This window comes from Trachymyrmex cornetzi, unplaced genomic scaffold, assembly GCF_001594075.2.
Source record: "Trachymyrmex cornetzi isolate Tcor2-1 unplaced genomic scaffold, Tcor1.1 scaffold225, whole genome shotgun sequence".
Classification (NCBI taxonomy): Eukaryota; Metazoa; Arthropoda; class Insecta; order Hymenoptera; family Formicidae; genus Trachymyrmex; species Trachymyrmex cornetzi.
In genome coordinates, this window is record NW_017296901.1 from 724138 (window position 1) to 743060 (window position 18923).

An 18923-nucleotide genomic window follows, 5' to 3' on the forward strand; every position below is an offset into this window, starting at 1 on the left:
GGGGGGGGGGGGGGAAGAGTCTCCTATCTATTTTGCAGGTAGCATAAAAATGATGTTTATTAAACTCGTTAGCAAATTTAATTATGTAATGTACCTATGAACATATGTATAAATTTATACTTAAAAATATGGATTTAATTTTGTACTTGATTTCATATTTTACTTTAATTTTACACTTATCACTGTTAAAAATATCATGAAATTTAATGTTACTTTTACACAAGTTGAATTTAATTTCATAACATTATATTAAATTTAATGTATTTGTGACTGAAAAGTATGTATTTAATTGTGTACATGTGTGCGTGTATACATGAAATTTAATATACTTTTCATAAAATTTTATGTGCAGGATTTGCATCAAATTTAATGAACACGTTCATTATATTTAAGATTACTGTAATCTAATTTTTAGTTAAATTATTCATTACTTTTCAGTTATATATCTCAGAATCATAAGCTTCTATTACATCTTACTTAAATTCGTAATGAAATTTGTAACAGTATGTATGACTTTTATCACGAGTACTACGAATGTCTCTCATCACAATTGACCTAGAGCTCCCCTATGTAAATATTCTTTCAAATATATTCGGAAATACCTTTCTCATGCGGTTCTCGCGGTTTTTATCCTGCCACTTTGCGCGTCGCGTTACACGCAAAATGCTCAGAGACACGAGCACCACCACTCAAGGATAATCTTTCAAGGCAGGAAAAACCGCCGCGGTCAGACGAGAGGGACGAGCCTGCCATTACAGTATAAGTTTTCTCAAGTACAGTGCATCTTTACCTCCGAATAAGCGTCGTGCCTCCGTTCGCTCGCGAAGGATTTGGATACATCGGTTACGTTTCGGAGCGAGGACCTGCATTACTTCTCTCCCTAGTTTTACTCGCTTCCCCTCTCTCACTCTCCCGTTTTTTATTCCCTCCACAACCGTGTAGCTTGGCAAGTGTTTCGGCCGGGAAACTCGAGTAGGTACTCTCGCGAGTGGGGATTCACCAAGTTTATAAAACGATCCGGGGAAAAACGGTGAGCCAGAGGGGACGAGGAGAATGCACAGGCACGTGGTAGAGGGAAAGATTTCACGACCCTTAATCTGGGCTAGATCTTCAAGCCTGGTGAGCTGTCATTTTCTACTAGCGCACCCTATTGTCTTTAGGCTTATCTTCAGGATCGTTGAGAACGACGTCTTGCTGCTGGAAGGAAGAAAGTATCAAAGTTTTAGGACCCCATTTCCGCGGATCGTGGCTGCTTGCTAGAAGTCGATAAAACGCATACGAAGTCGTGTTCGTAAATGCCATTTGCAAAAACGTGACGCGAGACTAAATAGAATAGATTGCTAATTTCTTATCGGCATGATTACATACATTTTCGTAAGTATCAGTCAATTACCTATATTCGTATATTAGCATATATGTCCTAGAATTTTTAAAAAATTATATCTTTAGTAAATATTAAGTTTCAATTCAACCATGGCTAGTTTTAAAGGAAATTGTTTAAACTTTAATTGAAAAATATTGTGATAAATAAAATCATAAAATTAAAAAAATTATTTGTGTATAGAAAGATCAGAAAGGTCTCGGATTCTAACACAGTTCGACAAATTTAATCTTTTTTTTATAACACAAGTGTAAATAATTATCTCCGACTGCATGTTCTTGCTTGCTGAATTTGTTGTTAAAATTATCACAAATATTTCGACATTATTTTCGTGTTTAGTAATGAGAAAAATTCTATTATAAATAATTTTATTATAATTTCATAATATTTCATTTCTTAGATCCGTTATTTTAAACTTTTTCGTACATAATTATTTTGATGGTCTACACAAAATTATATACATATTTACAGATCTGTGTCTACACTGAAAAAAGTATTCTAAATTTTAATAATCATTTGTTCGAATAATCCAACTAAATATTTACTAAATATAAAGATCGATATATTTATTTTATACAAAATCATTAATTTGATTTGAACAATCATTTTTTTATTGAGTAAATATTTATTATATTTACTGTTAATAAATATATGGTTGACACTATTCAAATAAATGTTTATTAAAATTTAGTACATTTTTTCACAGTATAGCTAAATTTGTAGACATTTCAGCAAAACCGTTCTTTCTGTGTATCTTTCTTCTCCACATATTTAATTTTTATAATAAAAAATGTTATAATCTGATATAACAATAATTGAGATATCTGAGACAACAATAATCTTCGCTTTGCATCATTAATTTGCGAGGTTAAAGATTTTCTTAATGAAGAGCTTTCAAGCAAAGAAAAGCCGAACTAAGATCATCTTGGTTAAAATAGATTCTTTTGTCTGTTGGACGAGGAGCTTTCAGGAAAAGAGTTTTTCATTGACGATCGAATTTTCCCGAAGGGCAATGCCAAAGCGAGAAGTCAGAAAGTCGATTTCATCGACTCGCTTCGTGTCAGAGTCTCAAGAAGGAACTTCATTCAACCTTCTGCTCTCTTCGTTATGGATCGTTCATGAACGTATTTCAAGGGTCCAGCTGTCCTCAGGCTTTTAACAAGGTTGGGTCGAGAAAACGGCCGGCCTCTTGTCGGAGTATTCGGAAGACCGTCGTTCGATAGCCCATCTTAATGAAGTGTCCTCAAAAGACTGGTGTGAAAAATGGTTTTTTTTCAATAAAGACAGTTTATCGGAACTCGAATAAAAAAGCAGTTGCTATTGTTTACTGCGAATTAAATCAGACAAATTACTAAAAAATAAAAGAATTAAATAGCAGCTAATATTGAACATTTTTCGTCATAAAAAGAAATGTTAGTTTATATATCACGCAGATTAGCTATCGCTCCTAAAATAAATATATGTCTATAATAATTTCGCGTTCAAGCGACGCGTGTACTACAACTTTTTTCACATTGAAAAAAATTTTTTTTTAATTAAAGGTAACAAATAATATATCCTGATTCAATTTTCTACACTTTTATATTTTAAGAAATAGATTGTAATTTCTGGAAGGAAGCAATATTTAAAAATAAAATTATTTTCCCGCAGGATATATTTGCTAGAAGTCATCGAACTTTCGACGATTATGGAAGTTCTCTCCGTATTTGCAGGGCTTATTTAAAGCCGTCCGTTGAACTATTTAATTCGTTAATTCCGATTTAACTTATCGCAAACTTTGGTGAAAGAGCGTCCCCTCGAGGAGAAATTGAATTTTCCCTGCGGAAAATTCTATTTTTAAGATCGATCGTCGTCCATCTTTTCTTTCTCCCTCGCCGTTTATCACCGAATCAAGCGTTCAAACGTCGAAATTAGCACAAGTGTAATTTATCCGGCGAACGTGCGCGACCGTCGTCGCGCGCAAAGTGAAATGCGACACGATGAATTTATCAAGAGAGACCGAGAAAACTCGAAGACGTCAATTTCGCCGAACTGTTGCGCCGCTCTTTCGCAACTGCAACCCCACCATTCTCGGTGCGGAACACAGCCGCCGAGATTTATCGGTGGTGCCCGTTCTCTCTCTTTTCGCCTTCCTGACTCGCAGTCGATAATTAAACCACCGTAAACCGGGGGTGGGGAAGTGGTGGATGGCGTAAACGGTCTCTTGGAACCACCCCTTTGCACACGAAGTCACTGTGCGGCACCGCAATGCGAGTGCCGAGGGGAGGTTTTCACGATCGAGAACTTACGCCGTAAATCATTCGCAAGGCCTAACGCCTCGGAGCTATCAAAAGTGCGATGCCAGTGGCATTGTTTCCCGATCATCGTCGATGCATTGTCTCGCGAACCGAAGAAAAGCCGTAGCGGCAAAACGCTTACGCGGCTAGCGTAAAACGGGAAATTTATGATCCCCGCCGGAGTACTCTCGCGTAAAAGTATGTCGTACACACCTCGGGGTGGAGGAGGAAGAGGAGTCGTGACGAGACGACAACGACGATGTTGCGAGGAACGCGCGAGATTATAAAGTACACCGGAGAACGATGGATCGAGCTCTTTCGTCGCGATTCTCCTCTCGCGGAGATATATTGCAAATAAGATTACGCGACATCCCGAACGACCCCCTCGATGGTCGATCCTCTCCCTCTCCTCTCGAAAAATACGCGTTCGAGACGAATCCCGAAGAAAATGGCTGAAATTCCGGCGCCTTCGCCCTACCACCGAGCCGTTCTGGACGCTCTCGCGTTAACCCGAGACCATTATGTTATCCACTTAGCTTCTCGCGGCGTATCGATCCTTCACTGTGTTTTATTATGTATCCTCTTTGCCCGGAATACATACACAAGCATCGCGCGAATGCGAGCGGACATGTTTACGTAAATGGCGGTTTACCCGAGTCCAAGCAATTTATCGCGCAACATCGCAAAAACATAGCGGAGTACGCTATTCCTTAGACGCGCGTGTGTCAGCGAGACAAGTGGAATTACACAAGTCGCCCCCGTGGAAATATTTTTACTCGTACGAAAAGACTCACTGGGTATATATTTCACGTCGTTGCGACCCGACCGAACAACTCCTTCTCACAAGTAGGCCATCACGTTCATCGCTTACCTGCAACCAAGCGAGAAAAATAATTATTAAATTATGCGCACGAAACAATGTACGCGCCTACATGATGGACGACATTTTTTGTTTATGGTATCACGCAATAATACATCACCAATTCGTGACGTGTTGCTTCGCGAAAAATCCTCGATTCTACTTAATCAGAACTAATTGCAAGCCGAGCTTTAATTACGGCACAAATGATAAAACTTGCATTTCGCTCGTCTTGATGCGCTCGCACGAGATACTCGAAGAAATACGGCACTTGTAATAGCAAACGTTCTCGCGTATACACGAAGACTCGGATAGATAAGGAGGAGAGATCTTGCGATTTCCGTTCGCTGAAAATTACCACGACGATCCTCGGTCCTTAAATCGTACGCTAGTTGTGTCTAAAGATCAACCGGGTCGTTATTCTCGCGAATAATCGACTGATCAACGAGATTTCAGAACATTCATTAATGTTACACCTATTATTCAAATAGGATATTCTTTTTTCCAAAGATTTATAAAAATATTTTTATAAAAATAATTAAATAAGAAGAAAAAAATATTTAAGAAATACATAAAATTCATATGAAATATTAAGAAGTTACAGCCTTGGCTATAAAGCATGCTCAATTTTTTTGCAAAAAGCGGTAATCAAAGAAAAATTAACAAACTATGAATGTTATTGTAAAAACAAATATTATTTTTTAATCAAACTGTCTTTAATCCACTCTTTATTAGGTAGAGGACGTTTATTTTAATTTGTAGAGATGCTTTATACTTATGGCTAAAGCTGTAAGTACTATATGCGTTTTACATTTTGTAATTTTTTGAGGTTTACTGACTACTATCTTATTTTATTCCCAAAATTATCTATGCAAAAATATTTTTCAGCAACCGACAATATTCTTGTATTACATACACAAGTGTCCCTTCTCATTTTAGTTGTAGTTTTTAATCAATTATCAAAGTTGTAGAAACAAATCTATTCTAAACCGTATGGAAGAAGTCACACGACTACCAAGAAGAGAGCAAACTTGATTATCCGTCGAAGCGATAATTACCTAATGGAAATATCCCTCGGGAGAAGGACTAAGATAAACGGGAGGACGATTGAGGATCATTGGGGTAATGGCGGCAAATTCAAATGTATCGCTCAAATTATCCAACTCCTAAATGCAGGCTCGTAGATACGGAAAGACGGACGCACCCTTCGCTCGTAATTCACCCTTGTTTTTGCGCAACGCAACGAGACTTTCACCGCGAAGCACGACATTTTGTTCGCCCTACACTCCGGGCCCGTCGGCGCCCGAAAGCATTTTAACCCCCGAGTAACTGCCGGGCGACCCCCTTACCTCCATGGAGGAAGTAAAATAAAAGGCCACTCTCTCACCGCGTGAACGAGACGAGGATCGAAGGTCGTCGTGCTCGCGCGAGCACTTGCGTTTCTAATCGGCGATAAGCGAAAGATAAGCGAAGGGAAAAGGTTCCCCTTGTAAAACTCACGCGACATCCCGTAGACGTCCTATCGCATATCTATGAGTTTGTTTATTAATTATCGCGCACCTACGACCTATGCGAACGTTCGCGAAGCATGCCTCGAAATTTCATCCTAATCGCAAAAGCGCGTGATTAGGGAGATAATGCACGCACCCGCGCGTGTTTGTAGATGACACACAGGTACACATATCCAGTGACCATTAATCGCGAATTTGTGGGTAATAAGCGGAAGTCGATAAGCTGCCTGTGGTTCTGGTCGAGTTAGGACAATCTAGTTAGCGGATAGTTTAATGTAATGATAAAAAAAATGTAATGTGTGCACCGACAAAACAGAAAATTAAAAGATAAATTAAAAATTCTTTTTATTTTGTATCATATGTACTTAATAATGTCAATAACTCGTAGCAATTAAAATAATAACACATGGCGCTAAACATCCAGAATAACACACACACAAACAAAATAATCACAGCATTAACAATCGAAAAGAATCGGTGACGCGACCAACGAAATCATTAATCTTCAAAAACACCCTCGTAACAAATCGCAGCCACCGTGTTAATTCCCGTGATTCAATTAGTCGCGTCTCACTTTCTCCATCGCAATATAAGTACTATACTTTACGAGAGTCGCGTTCCAAAATTAAGATGGATTCTGCGACTATTTATCCCTTATCTGGCGTCTATATGGATGCTTGCGATATATTTACTCAACAAAGACTTTTCGGGGGGTAACCATACGTCAAAGCGAACTCCTAAATCGTTACAACAGTCTCGTCTAGTCACCCCTATTTAACTTCCCTTCAGTCAACAAGAGAGATCCGTAGGGCCATTCGAAAATCTTCGCGATGAAATATCGTGTCGTTGACACGTTTCTTGATGTATCTCTTATTCGATACATTCTGTTTCACCGGACATAAAAACAATAAGTTTAATCGAAAAAAGATGCGACACTATTACACTCGTCTTAAATTATGTTAAACATTAAAATCTTTGTATAACTATTTTGTAAACAGCTTATATAATACAATATATTTTGTTGCAAATTTTTTGTGATGAGCAGTGTTCCAAAAAATTTTGCCAAATTTGAAGCTCAAACAAAAAAGAGCAAATTTATCTATCCACTTAGATATTTTTTTTCATAAATCCGCAAATAAATAAATGAGCGTACCTTTGATTATAATTACGTTTGCAGTAACAGCTTGCATTGTCATGTGGCTGTGCGAGCACATCCGTTTGCACGCACACAATGTGCATGAAATATGCTTTAAATATGCTTTTCTCGTGTGCGAGACGCGGTATTCGTCCGTATCTGCTAGTGCAATCGACAAAAGCGCGCATCCATTCGCTTAATTAAGCGGTTATTATTAATTAGCCGGTTCCAGCAAGCTGACGCGACAACCGGAAACGAATAGGACGTCAAGGTGTCGCAGCCGTTGATCAAATTTGTCTACTTTCCCCCTTTGTGTACTCACTCAATCGCGGCGTCGCGTTATTCAATGAAACAAATGGCATGCCGAAAAATTACGGCGTGCGATTAATGTGTATTTTAATGTAATGTTCCAGTAATGTTCTGACGCAAGATCCGATGCAACGTTATTTATCAGTAAACCCGGCTAAACGCTTGATTACATCTCATCAATATCACGTCGCATCATTAATTTCTGTAAATACGGATCAAAATTGAAAATAGTGTATAAAAATTGCACTAAATCAAATATCAAACCATATTAATATACCTCAATATATTATTGACGCATTAAAAATACAAATTGATTTAATTAAAAATGAATTTTAATATTTCTTTTTCCATTCGACTTTCAATATTATATTAACTTAAAGATGATCATACTTGCGATACGTGATGACATTCTTAGTTGCACACTTAAAGAAACATGCACTGTCAGAGAAAAATTTGAAAAATCAAAAATTATACAATAAAATTGAAACCATCCTCTGTTAAAATCTATTTTGCTAAATTGTTATATTCATTGTTACATTCATTGAAAGCTAATGATAGAACTTCTATGTCAACTGTGTTTTATATAAAATATATTTTATATAAAATAAGAAATAACTAATTTTACCTCTTTCGATTTATAATCGGTTACAATGATAAAAAAATTCGTTACACTTCGATTATTAAAGAGAAATTTTAATTGATTAGAGATTTTTTTTTTTCGATAATAAGAAACTTAGGATATAATGACAGAAAATCCAGATTTTTCTCATAAATTTTGTAAATCTTATATTTCGAAAGGGTCCTCACACCAGAAAGCCAAGGGCGATCCTCGTCTATTTTGGCACGCAGTTAAGACCTCGTAATCCCACGTGTCCTTCCACGTTTCTATGCCTCGCTTATCACCACCGTTCTTTCCCCCTTGCGCGCCTTCCCGCAAATAAATCCTTGTGGTCGTATCCTAGAGGGGGATTAATACGCGGCCCAATTAAGAAGAGAGGCCCGAAAGAGCCGTTAATTTATAGATCAGGATCACGAGGTTGAAAGAAACAATTACCGTTCTCTGTTTCCATCCTCGCGCCTCGTTTTCTGCCAATTAAAATAAACGGCGTAGATTTAATCATCCTCCGCGACATTCACTGCTTTATCTTTGATCTTTGATCAGATTGCAAAAGACAACCAATTTCCACTATCTCAAAGAGCAAGACTTGCGTACGTGCCGATGTTTCTGATCGAATGAGTTTCAGAGAAAAAGAGGATAATTTGATCGTTACCGTGCGTACGAGGGATCGTTTTCGAACGTGGGCAACTCTAGAGACGGTTACAGAGAGAAAGAGAAAGTGGTTAAAGACAGAGAGAAAGTGAGCAAGCTACTAAGCCACTTATCGAGAGAGAGCCGCTGGCTGTAGAAGATAGTTGTCGCCGAGGGTTTCGACAAACTGCCCTACTCGTGGAGGACCCTTGTCTCTTCGGAACCATTCTACGACGTGCGATAAGTCTTACTACCAAGTTACCCGACAGGTTCGTCCGAATCGATGGCCTTTAAGACATTCTGGAGCGTCTGTCGCCCGCTCTTCCATTAGACGCGGTTCCCATATCGAGAAGGAAAAAGCGTCCTCGTCGTCGTCACCGTCGTCGTCGTCGCGTTGAAATTTCTTCCCCGTTGCAAAATTCTACTGTCGGTGGCAGAGTAGTAAGATTTATTATTCTACCGTCCCTCGCGGCTCTTTCCTATCTGCAGAATTCGTCAGTGGTTTCTTCTTAACCGTTTCATCTTGCATCAATTTCAGATTCAATTCTTTCGTTATCAAAATCAGTTAAAACAATATACTTTTAATTATATCAACAGTATCATAAGAGTATCATAATTCTCAATATATTGACTAATAACTAGTTATTGAGAAATTCTAATTTTTTTACGACATAAGCAAATCAAGTTTGATAAAGAAACGAAAGTATAAAATCCCTTAAAACTCCCTTCCAAAATTATTTTCATAAAATATCTATAATTTTTCCGTCTTCTAACTCGATGAAGTTTTAATGTTAATTTTGTAGTCATTTTATATTGTATTATTTGAATCATATTAAAGTCCGTAATCGCATTGCACAAACTAATACACATATATAGATTTTTTTTTACAAGAAATTCTCTCGAGAATTCTTCCTAAGATACGTAATATTCGGTAGGATAAAGAAAAGTTATTTTGTTTAACTGATCTCTTCGGCTGTGGAAATCTAAATCCAAAGTGCTCAACGATGACGGAGAGATTCGTATTCGCGGCAGAGTTCGCGTTTTCTTTCGAGTTCTATGCGACGCGATCAACTCGACGCGCAAAACACGAAAGACATCCGAACACGATACTCCACTTCGAGAATCTCGACGACGGCACGCTGCCCAGGATTTCCGCTTTAGACGGGGAGAATAGTATCCTTAAGTCGCGCAAGCGAAATATATCCGCCGTCATGCAACTTTCAGGTCTTTTCTTCGCCATAGACTCGCGGAAAGATTCTCATAATGTTTCTATAGGGAAAAAGTAATCTTTCAAAAAGCAGGAAATCACGCTGATTTAATCGCGAGTCTTCGAAATAAAACGAGGTTGACATCCGTAAAATGATCGAATAATATTGGAGTCATAACAGCTAAAAATAGATTAATATTAAAATAAGTTTGGATACGTTAAAATGAAAGTGAATCTATATTAATTTTTAAAAAATATTTATTAAATTAATTTAAAAAAAGAAGAAAGAAAGAGATTTATTATTATTGAACATTCATTGATGACATCTTCTCATGTGCTAAAACATTTATATGTAGATATTACACGGAAAGAGCAATTTTGCTGAAGAATATAAAAAAAATTTAGTTAGATATAGATCTGAAAATTTGGACCATCAAAATACTTTTGCAGGAATCTTAAGTATAATGAGTAATACTGTAAAATGTTTTGATATTCTAGCAACCAATTTTGTTATCCTATATTTAATAATTTCGATGGTTCAGTAAAAATTATTTTCTGATTTGTATTCAGCTAAATTTTTAGATTCTTCAATAAAATTGCTCTCTTTCCGGGTATTTACAAAGTAAATTTACGTGATTTTTTATGTTTAAAAATCAAGCAAATATTAGAATGCAAAAAATACAAAAAAAATAAAGAGAAATATTACAAAAAGAAAGAGAGGAAGAGAAGAAAAGAGAGAGATAATTCAAATATCCTATAATACTATTGTCATATGCATTTATTATCGATTATTTCTTGAAAATATTTGCATGTTTTTTACAAATCTTTTTCTTCCATGCTCAGTGAACCACGTTTTTCTCATTAACGTCTCTTTCCTACATATCTATCGACATTCGATACGTGAATGCAACTCTCGAAACACAAAGAAGATCTCTTTCAACGAAAAGTCTGTACCATTATGGAAATTTGCTGCTAACATACCGCGCAATACGTACAGATATTGATACAGAAGGTAAAGGCCCTGAAAGCACAAGGCACGAATAAGGTCATAAATTCACGAATAGCATAAGGCGAGTGTATATAGTCGAAATAGGTATCCTTGCAGATTAAGTCACGAACTCTCTCGACCAGGTATATTTATTGTGCCTTTGAGTATGTGTATTTATAAGTATACATGATGTATGGAGAATCCTCGAACTAAATTATAAATGTATTTGGTGAATAATAATCTTGCTCGAAAAAACAAAAACAAATTATTTTCTCTCAATCATATAGGGATAAGTATTCTTTTCTCTCAGTAATATAGGAACAAGCATCCTGTATTTTGTTTGTAAAGAAGTAGTTTCCTGACTGGATACATTGAGAATGAAAGGGTTTAAATGACCCCTATGTATTTTCACAACAATTGCAGCGCAGAAAGGGCTACAATTGGCCATGTCAGAATGATGTTCACGCGTGACGTATGAGGGTATTAGAAGTTTCGCGGCTGTTCTCCGCATACCGACCGACTGGACAAATGGATAGAATTCAATGCCGCCGAACGTTTCCGTAGCTCCCCTTATTGCTCTCCTGGGATACTCCTCGAGGGATGCCCGCTGAAATTAGTCCATATTATTTCGGTGAGTGAGAGGCGCGAGGGCGGAAACAGTTAGACGGTTGGGTTCACTATCCGAAAGGCGACAAGGCGTCGACGGAGAAAGACGAATCGGTTTTCGTGAATCTAGGGTAGCGCTATTCGATCTGATTTTATGTGGCACACTCCTGAATGAAGAAATCTTCAGGAAAGACGTTGCACAAAAATGTAAGACACTCAGACATGATGATTAAAACCAATGGTATAATGATGAAATCTTTCGACTTATTTAATAATCTTCAGTTATCGTTTAAACGCAACAATTGGAATAAAAAACGAGATCAATTAAAATTAATAATCAACATTATCAACTAAAATAATAAGAATGAATACATAAGAGGCTATGTAGCAAGAGGCTATGTTAAATATCAATGGTATATAAATAATATAATAGCTCGACTTCTGTCACCGTTTGAAAACGGTGAAAACAAGAAATAATAAAAAAAAATAAAAACATATCTTGATATCTATAATTTATTATATGTTTGAAGGTGAGAACACGTTTTGTCAGTATATATTTATCCAATAGAGATATCAATTTCGATAAGAAAAACAGTTATAGTAATTCAAAATACGGTTTCCAATAAAAAGTAGCGAAGTCGAACATAATTATGTAAACAAAATACGGACACATGTTTAACATTTTGTCGTTAGTCTCTTATCGAATGAAGTCGTGTCAGATATGTATACTAGTATAATTAACGAAATTAATTCTTATCATTTTAATTTCGATCAGTTTCGATCATAGATAAAAATTCGAAAAAGTCATCAAAAACATTAAATGTCGACGAATCAAATTCGACTAAGTATTGATCTAAATGTTGCAAGTTTCAATCCTGAAACACAATAGGTGTAGTAAACTTTAAGCCGTAATTAACTAACCATTATTCTTCTCAGATTCGACGGTGATTGGCCAATATATTACGGCATAAAGCTTACCACTCCTGTTGTGTTTCAGGATTTACCGTAGAATCTCGCCGTTTTTCAATTCGTGTTATTAATCACACGTATCGATCGTAAGACAAAGCGCCATTTGTTCATTAAAGAATCGAGACGCTGCGCTCAGAACGCTGTGAGAGGAAGCTGCCACACGTCAGTACCGTTTTAAACATGATGAGGGTACGTCGTATCTACCGCAGGACCCAATCTCCGTCCCGCATTAGTTCCATCGATAACGATATGTCTCGAACACACACTCATCCTCATTTCAGCCATGTGCACACCGGCTTAATCGTTACGTAAGTGCATCACGAAATGCTGGTCGCTATCTCTTTATGAACGAGGGGATAATCGCTTCAATTAAGCCGCTTTCCCATGGATTCCGCATGCGTGCGTGCGTGCGTGCGTGCGTGCGTGTACGCATACGTCCCATTCAGGTAAATTCCATCACGTGCGATCGATATCAATAATGTCCTACCGCATGTATATAAAGTATATCGATATCGAATAATTTCGCAGGATCTTTTATCAGCCGAGTCTTTTAATACAAACGTGTCGGGTTTTATCATTAATCATCATTTACCGGATCTTGCAGCGAGACGATCAAAATTGGAGTGTATTATTTTCAAATTATTTCGCTGATGAACAGATTGGGGACAGGATAAAGATTGCATTCACCCGATGTGTGATAATGTCCGAGGAAAATCTATGAAAACACACACAACACAAATCGTGACGCGTCCATGGAGCCTGCGCGCACCTCACGCCGATATATCGGATTTTCATCGGTTTTTTATCCTCCTCTTTTTTATATACGAGTATATAAAAAAATATTACATTCCGCTCGCCGACGGTATTGGTTATTAAACGCTTTCGAATGAATACTGCATGAGCACGCCGCGCTCGAGAATATAACGCGTCCGTGTGTTGTATCCACTCGCCCGTGCGTGGGTACATGCACACACTCGAGCACGATCTGCGACTGGCGTTAAATAATTTTTTGCTTTTCGCAAAGTGAAAAATGTGATATCCGTAAAAAGTAATCCGCTTGTCCGAACGGTAATCGGATGAACCGATTTAGATTGGACATACACTCAACCGCAAAAGTCTATGAAATCTAAGAAAAGTGTGAAAGGTGTGAAATTAGGAATTAATATCATTATCGATCCGCGTTTAGATTTTCTTGAGAGATATACTCGGTAATTGAAGGTTGAAAAATGAGAAAGAGGTAGCGGAGAGCTGAAAAAGAGGCGACATTGTGTGTTTGAAGCATGTCTAAATATACAAACGATCCCGGCGAATCTGCGTTTTTCTCGCATTTACTTTCGTGTGCAATGTCGACCGTTTAACGCGACAACGAAACGGATCGTTGCCGTTTTTTTTTTTATTATTCTTTCACAAAAACGTTCTTCTCTGATTAACAAAATTAGCAAGCGCTTCTAGAAGCTGTAAATGAGCAGATCGAAATGCACATACTGCATTCCTTCAGATTTTTGGTAAGAGACAGAATTAAAATTCTCAAGATTTTTTACAGTAATGTAAATTATTAATAATTTTGACGTTTATTTAAAAATCTAAAGTCTAATGTTCATAAATTAAATGTCTAGGATTAAAAAAAAATAAGAAAATATTGCAGCTTTTGTTTCACTTATTATTTATCTTATTTGTTGTTTAATTATGGCAATTAATCAAAGTTTTGCAAAGCTCATCTTTAAAGTAATGAAATGTCAAACGATGAAAAGGAATGCAGAAAATTATGTTAAGAATTGCAAACAATCTTATATAAAATAAATATGTAGCGCGCGCTTCGAACAGTCTTCCAGTTTAAAAGATACGTCGCTATAGTTACTGCTGTAATTACTTGAATTAGTATTATTAAACGTATTCGTGACAGAGCAGCAGAGAAAGCTTGTAGTCTATTCTCTCCCGAGTACTTACTGTTAATCCTGTATCGTGAAATTTATGAGAGTTGTGTTTGTATACTATTCTCACAAACGGGTGTCCAGACTTTCCGTTTACCACGGAAAAGTTCAAAATTACCTTTCCGGAGGTATTACCTACTACAGCATTCATTCATCATTCACAACCTGTCGTCTGGACTGTGACTGTTCCAACTAATTTGGTCCGCGCATTTCTTTCCACAGAGTCAACGAACGCCAAGAAAAGCCCGCAGCTCTGTTTGCTTTTGTTCTTCTGAACTATTTCCAATTTGTTTTCCCGAAGCAGTCAGCAACTTGAACAAGCTAGGTTCTTTTGTCGAACATCTCGTTCCTCGCTCGTGTATAAATAAAGTAGATCGGTAGATTGACATTCACGAGTTTTAGCATTGTTTATTCATTTAGAATTTATCTTCACATCGCCAGAAACAGAATTATGATAATAAGAGATAACGGAATTCTCATAAATTAGAATCATATTTTAAGTTTTTGTGATCGAGTGTATGACCGATCTAAACAGTTTATCCGATTACGCTTGCTTACTTTTTATGCATTAGAATCCTATATAAAAAGAAGAAAAAGCTGCTATTACCACAATTTAACTATATAATTTATAGCCATTTTTAGTGTCAACTGAATATTTTTTAATAGATCTATAAATATAATAAATACTAATATTGTAATGGTAATAATTACAATAGCGAAACTCCTAATCGTAACTATTTTATCATGCAATTATAGTCATAAATACTAAATACATTTTTCTTTCAGTAATAATATCAGAACGACGCAAATTAAAAAATCGGACTGATTTTAATGTGCAGCACGTTGTATTTTTATTTTAATTTTTATGTTCTGACATTTATGATAAAATTGTTAAAATAATGGTAATTAACCTTTTAATAATAAATCATCGCAAAGATGAAACAAATGATATTGAGACAATAGTGAAATTGAAATAATAAAGATATGAAATATGATGCTGTTGATGGTAATCAAGTGTTTAATTAGAAGTTAGGTACTTGGTAGAGTATTATTTGCTAAGCTAATGAGTAGTTCCCACGTTGTTCGGCAATCAACAAAGGCGAACAAAGGACTTCCGGTCACGTCGACGGACCGTCGAGGACTCTAGCACCCGTCTAATTTGGACTCCTTCACGCGACAACTTCGCTAACAGTAGTGACGGTGCTATGTAAACAGCTGCACTTCCCTCGCTGTTAAGTACGTTGTGTTAAGAATTAACCCACCCGAGAGCATATAAGGTGTAATGGTAAAGAACACACTTGATAAATAACGTAATATTTTCTTTAAAAAGTTTTGCAATGTAGCTTTTCGCTTCCTCTGAATTTCTAATTTTCTTCATTGTTTTTTTTTCACAGAAATACTTTTTTGTCCAACTTTTTTTATTAATAAGTAATTCTTACGACAAAAATAATTTTTTCGGAAATAAAGGCCCAAGCACTTAATATCCAACTTGACCGCAAGGTATTTATTCCCTACAAGTATATATTTGTTATATGATTTTTTAATTCTACAATATATAATTTTATTATTATTATTCAAATTTAATTACGCATATTAAGAAGGCTTGTTTTGTGCGAAAACGTAACAATAAAGTTTTTCCTATGATATTCTGTTTCTGAATTAATGACGCAACAAGAACGAGATATTAATGATCTCACGTCCGAAGCAAATACGTGGAGGCAAACACGAATTTATTCAGCAAGCATACGTGAATATATCGATACGAATGAAAGAACTCTCAAAGACAGATAACGAGGCAGCAAAAATAACGATATGCACGATGCCGAGCGTGCAATTTCCTAATGTGGCCATTTCGCCGACGGCTGAAAACATCTTTGATTATTCGCGTAATAAGCGAACGGCACGAGTTAAAGTGCTAATGGGCGAGCGATAATCATTCGGACGCGGATCTAAGGAACACGGAAGGGACCCAGCACTTCAACATCCGATGCAATTTTTACTCTTTCGCAGAATTTTCTGCATTGGGATTCCTCTCTTTTTATTCCGCAACAACCGCAACGTACCCAGCTAACAAAGTGTGTTAATGGCGCGTGGTTGATTAAAGGTTGTAATTCTGATGTCCGTAACTTCAGCTCTTCTTTCGCGCGCGTTTTCATCTGAAGAGATGAAAATAAAAGGTAACGCTCTTTGTCCGCGACTGACTCGTCGAGTTCGTTGGTCATTAAAGTCAATCTTCAATGAAAAGTCGCCGTCGTATTACTTCACTCAGCCGCGCTAGAGAACGCAAAAATGCATACTGCACTCGTGGGACCGAACCTCCTCGAGCATCGGGAAACGAGTGCGTCTCGTATTTCTTATTTTACGGAAGGTAGCGCGGTATTCCGCGGAAAATGCACGGTAAGTATCCTCTCTGTCTCTCGAGAACCCGAAGAGAGACTGAAAATATATATCGCTTAAGGGAATACTACAAAATCGAATAAGGATACGTAGACATCGCTGGCCTACAAGCAACACGATCGTAACGTTTCGAAATATAATCGGCAAGATATATTTTTATTACTACTATACAGTGTAACATTGCAGTAAACGCTAACGTTATTTCGAGTAACTATCAGTGGAAAACGTTTCTGTTAATTAAATTAAAACATTTTTCGTTGATAAGATCAATTGGAACATTTTAGAATGGTCGTAGACTCAAGATAACAGAGACCCATTTTTACTCAAGGAAATTGCATGACGTCAACGTACTTTACGACGTGCTTCTCTTTTTTCTAATTTAGATAAATAAATGCGAAAATGAGCGGTAAATCTCACGGATACTTGGTGCAACGTCGGAAATCATCCACGTTTGTGTAATTTCCGGTCGAGTTAAGAGAAGCGTTTAGCAATCCATTTTCCGTGCACTTTTTTAACGACGCTTCGATAAGAACGCACTGATGGAACGATCGCAACCAGCGCTTTGGGATTCGGTATAAAGAACGTTCGCGCGTCACGAAGCGTCGCAATTTTGTTAAACGCATCGCCCAGCATGTTCCGACTTCTTTTCGTCGTGTTGCTAATATTCTCGGCCGTTTCGGCCAAGTCATGTATCAGTCAGGATACGAAGGTACGGAGAATCAACTTAATCTTACCGTGCAGACGCGTAGTACAAACTATAGTGGTAAACCGTGATTATGTGCTAATCTCACTTGGTCGTTCCGTCTTAGGATCCGGACATTCGGGTGATCGAATTGGACGACTCATCCAGCAAAGACTCCGTGAGTAAACGTCACGTAATCTCGCACACATCATTCTTCTCCATGTTTGTTGGAATTCTAAAATTATTATTCACTAACGTGATTTTGTGTTAATATTACATCTCTGAATTTGACACAAGGAGAGAATTTTCATCGATTTTATCGAATATATATTCCACCTTCATCGAATATATGGTCCTCTTCATTTATTTATGTAAATATTTTATTTTAGAATAATTTATAATCTATTTGATAATTTTTATTATATAGTTTATATAAAATGTCTTTTGTATACTTCAAAAATTCCTATCATTACTGAAATTTAATAGGTTGCCAAATTATTTCTTATCCAAAGGGTAGAATTTATAACAAATGTTGCGGTAAAATATAACGAAAAATTCTCTCCGTGTATGTTCCTACAATTATCCTGCAATAATATTAACATTTTTTATGTTTTCTAAGAGCGAATCAGATATTGTTACTCTATACCTCCCAGACAGACGAAGAAGGGAAATCATCAAAAAAGGGAAAAAAAGCAGCAACTTCTGCAAGAACGATGATGATTGCGGTTCAGGATTAATCTGTTCACCTGTTCTGACCTGCGGTACGTAATGTACTATTTATATAATTTTTTCAAAGTGAAATTTTAATTAAAACGAGTAAAAATTTACTTCAATCGATAATGAGAATATTGCTTTTCTATAATTATAATAATGATAACAATAAAATATTTGAAAAAATAACCGAACATCTTTTCTTGCGCAGTAAAAGGAACACGACGGGCGGTATATCCTCAGAAAACAGCCAATTAAAAATGGAGAATGCAGTAAGGAAATGACGGTGACGTAACGATAGTAATTTCATATTATATATTACAACAGTATACCGATGAAATTTTTTGTGGAGTAATCTCGCTGCCCTCGCCGAACAATAAGTGTGTATGCATCAATTCAATGATTGATTTGCCATCATCACCAATATCCAGCGGATATCTATTTGTTTATCTATATTTCGCGCGCCGATAAAATTTTCTACTGTACATCCGTCCATTGTCAATGCATGAATATAACATAAACCGAAAATATTGGACCCGGCGATTTAATGGCGACCCGGCCATGGTCCCGGACGCATGTAGTAAAGCGGTTAAGTTACATTTTACACGTGGATTCGGAATACCCAGCGAGAGGGATACGGCCGGGGTGTAAAAGCTCTCCGCCCCTTCTTCGCCTTAAAAAAAAAAAAAAAAAAAAAAAAAAAAAAAAAAAT

At 36.8% G+C, this 18923-nt stretch overlaps 2 protein-coding genes across 2 annotated transcripts in view; one reads left to right on the top strand and one right to left on the bottom strand.

The window, feature by feature from the left end:
• Positions 1 to 18923, bottom strand: part of LOC108760519 (kinesin-like protein CG14535) — a 259700-nt gene that overhangs the window by 186666 nt on the left and 54111 nt on the right. The gene's annotated exons all lie outside the window — the stretch shown is intronic.
• Positions 17439 to 18923, top strand: part of LOC108760517 (uncharacterized) — a 1672-nt gene continuing 187 nt past the window's right edge. The window contains exons 1-4 of the mRNA XM_018506529.1: positions 17439 to 17527; positions 17628 to 17678; positions 18120 to 18261; positions 18423 to 18923. The exon at positions 18423 to 18923 is cut by the window's right edge and continues 187 nt beyond it. Coding sequence (XP_018362031.1) covers positions 17450 to 17527; positions 17628 to 17678; positions 18120 to 18261; positions 18423 to 18469 — 318 coding nt within the window. The 5' untranslated portion in view covers positions 17439 to 17449 and the 3' untranslated portion in view covers positions 18470 to 18923. The remainder of the gene's footprint in view (positions 17528 to 17627; positions 17679 to 18119; positions 18262 to 18422) is intronic.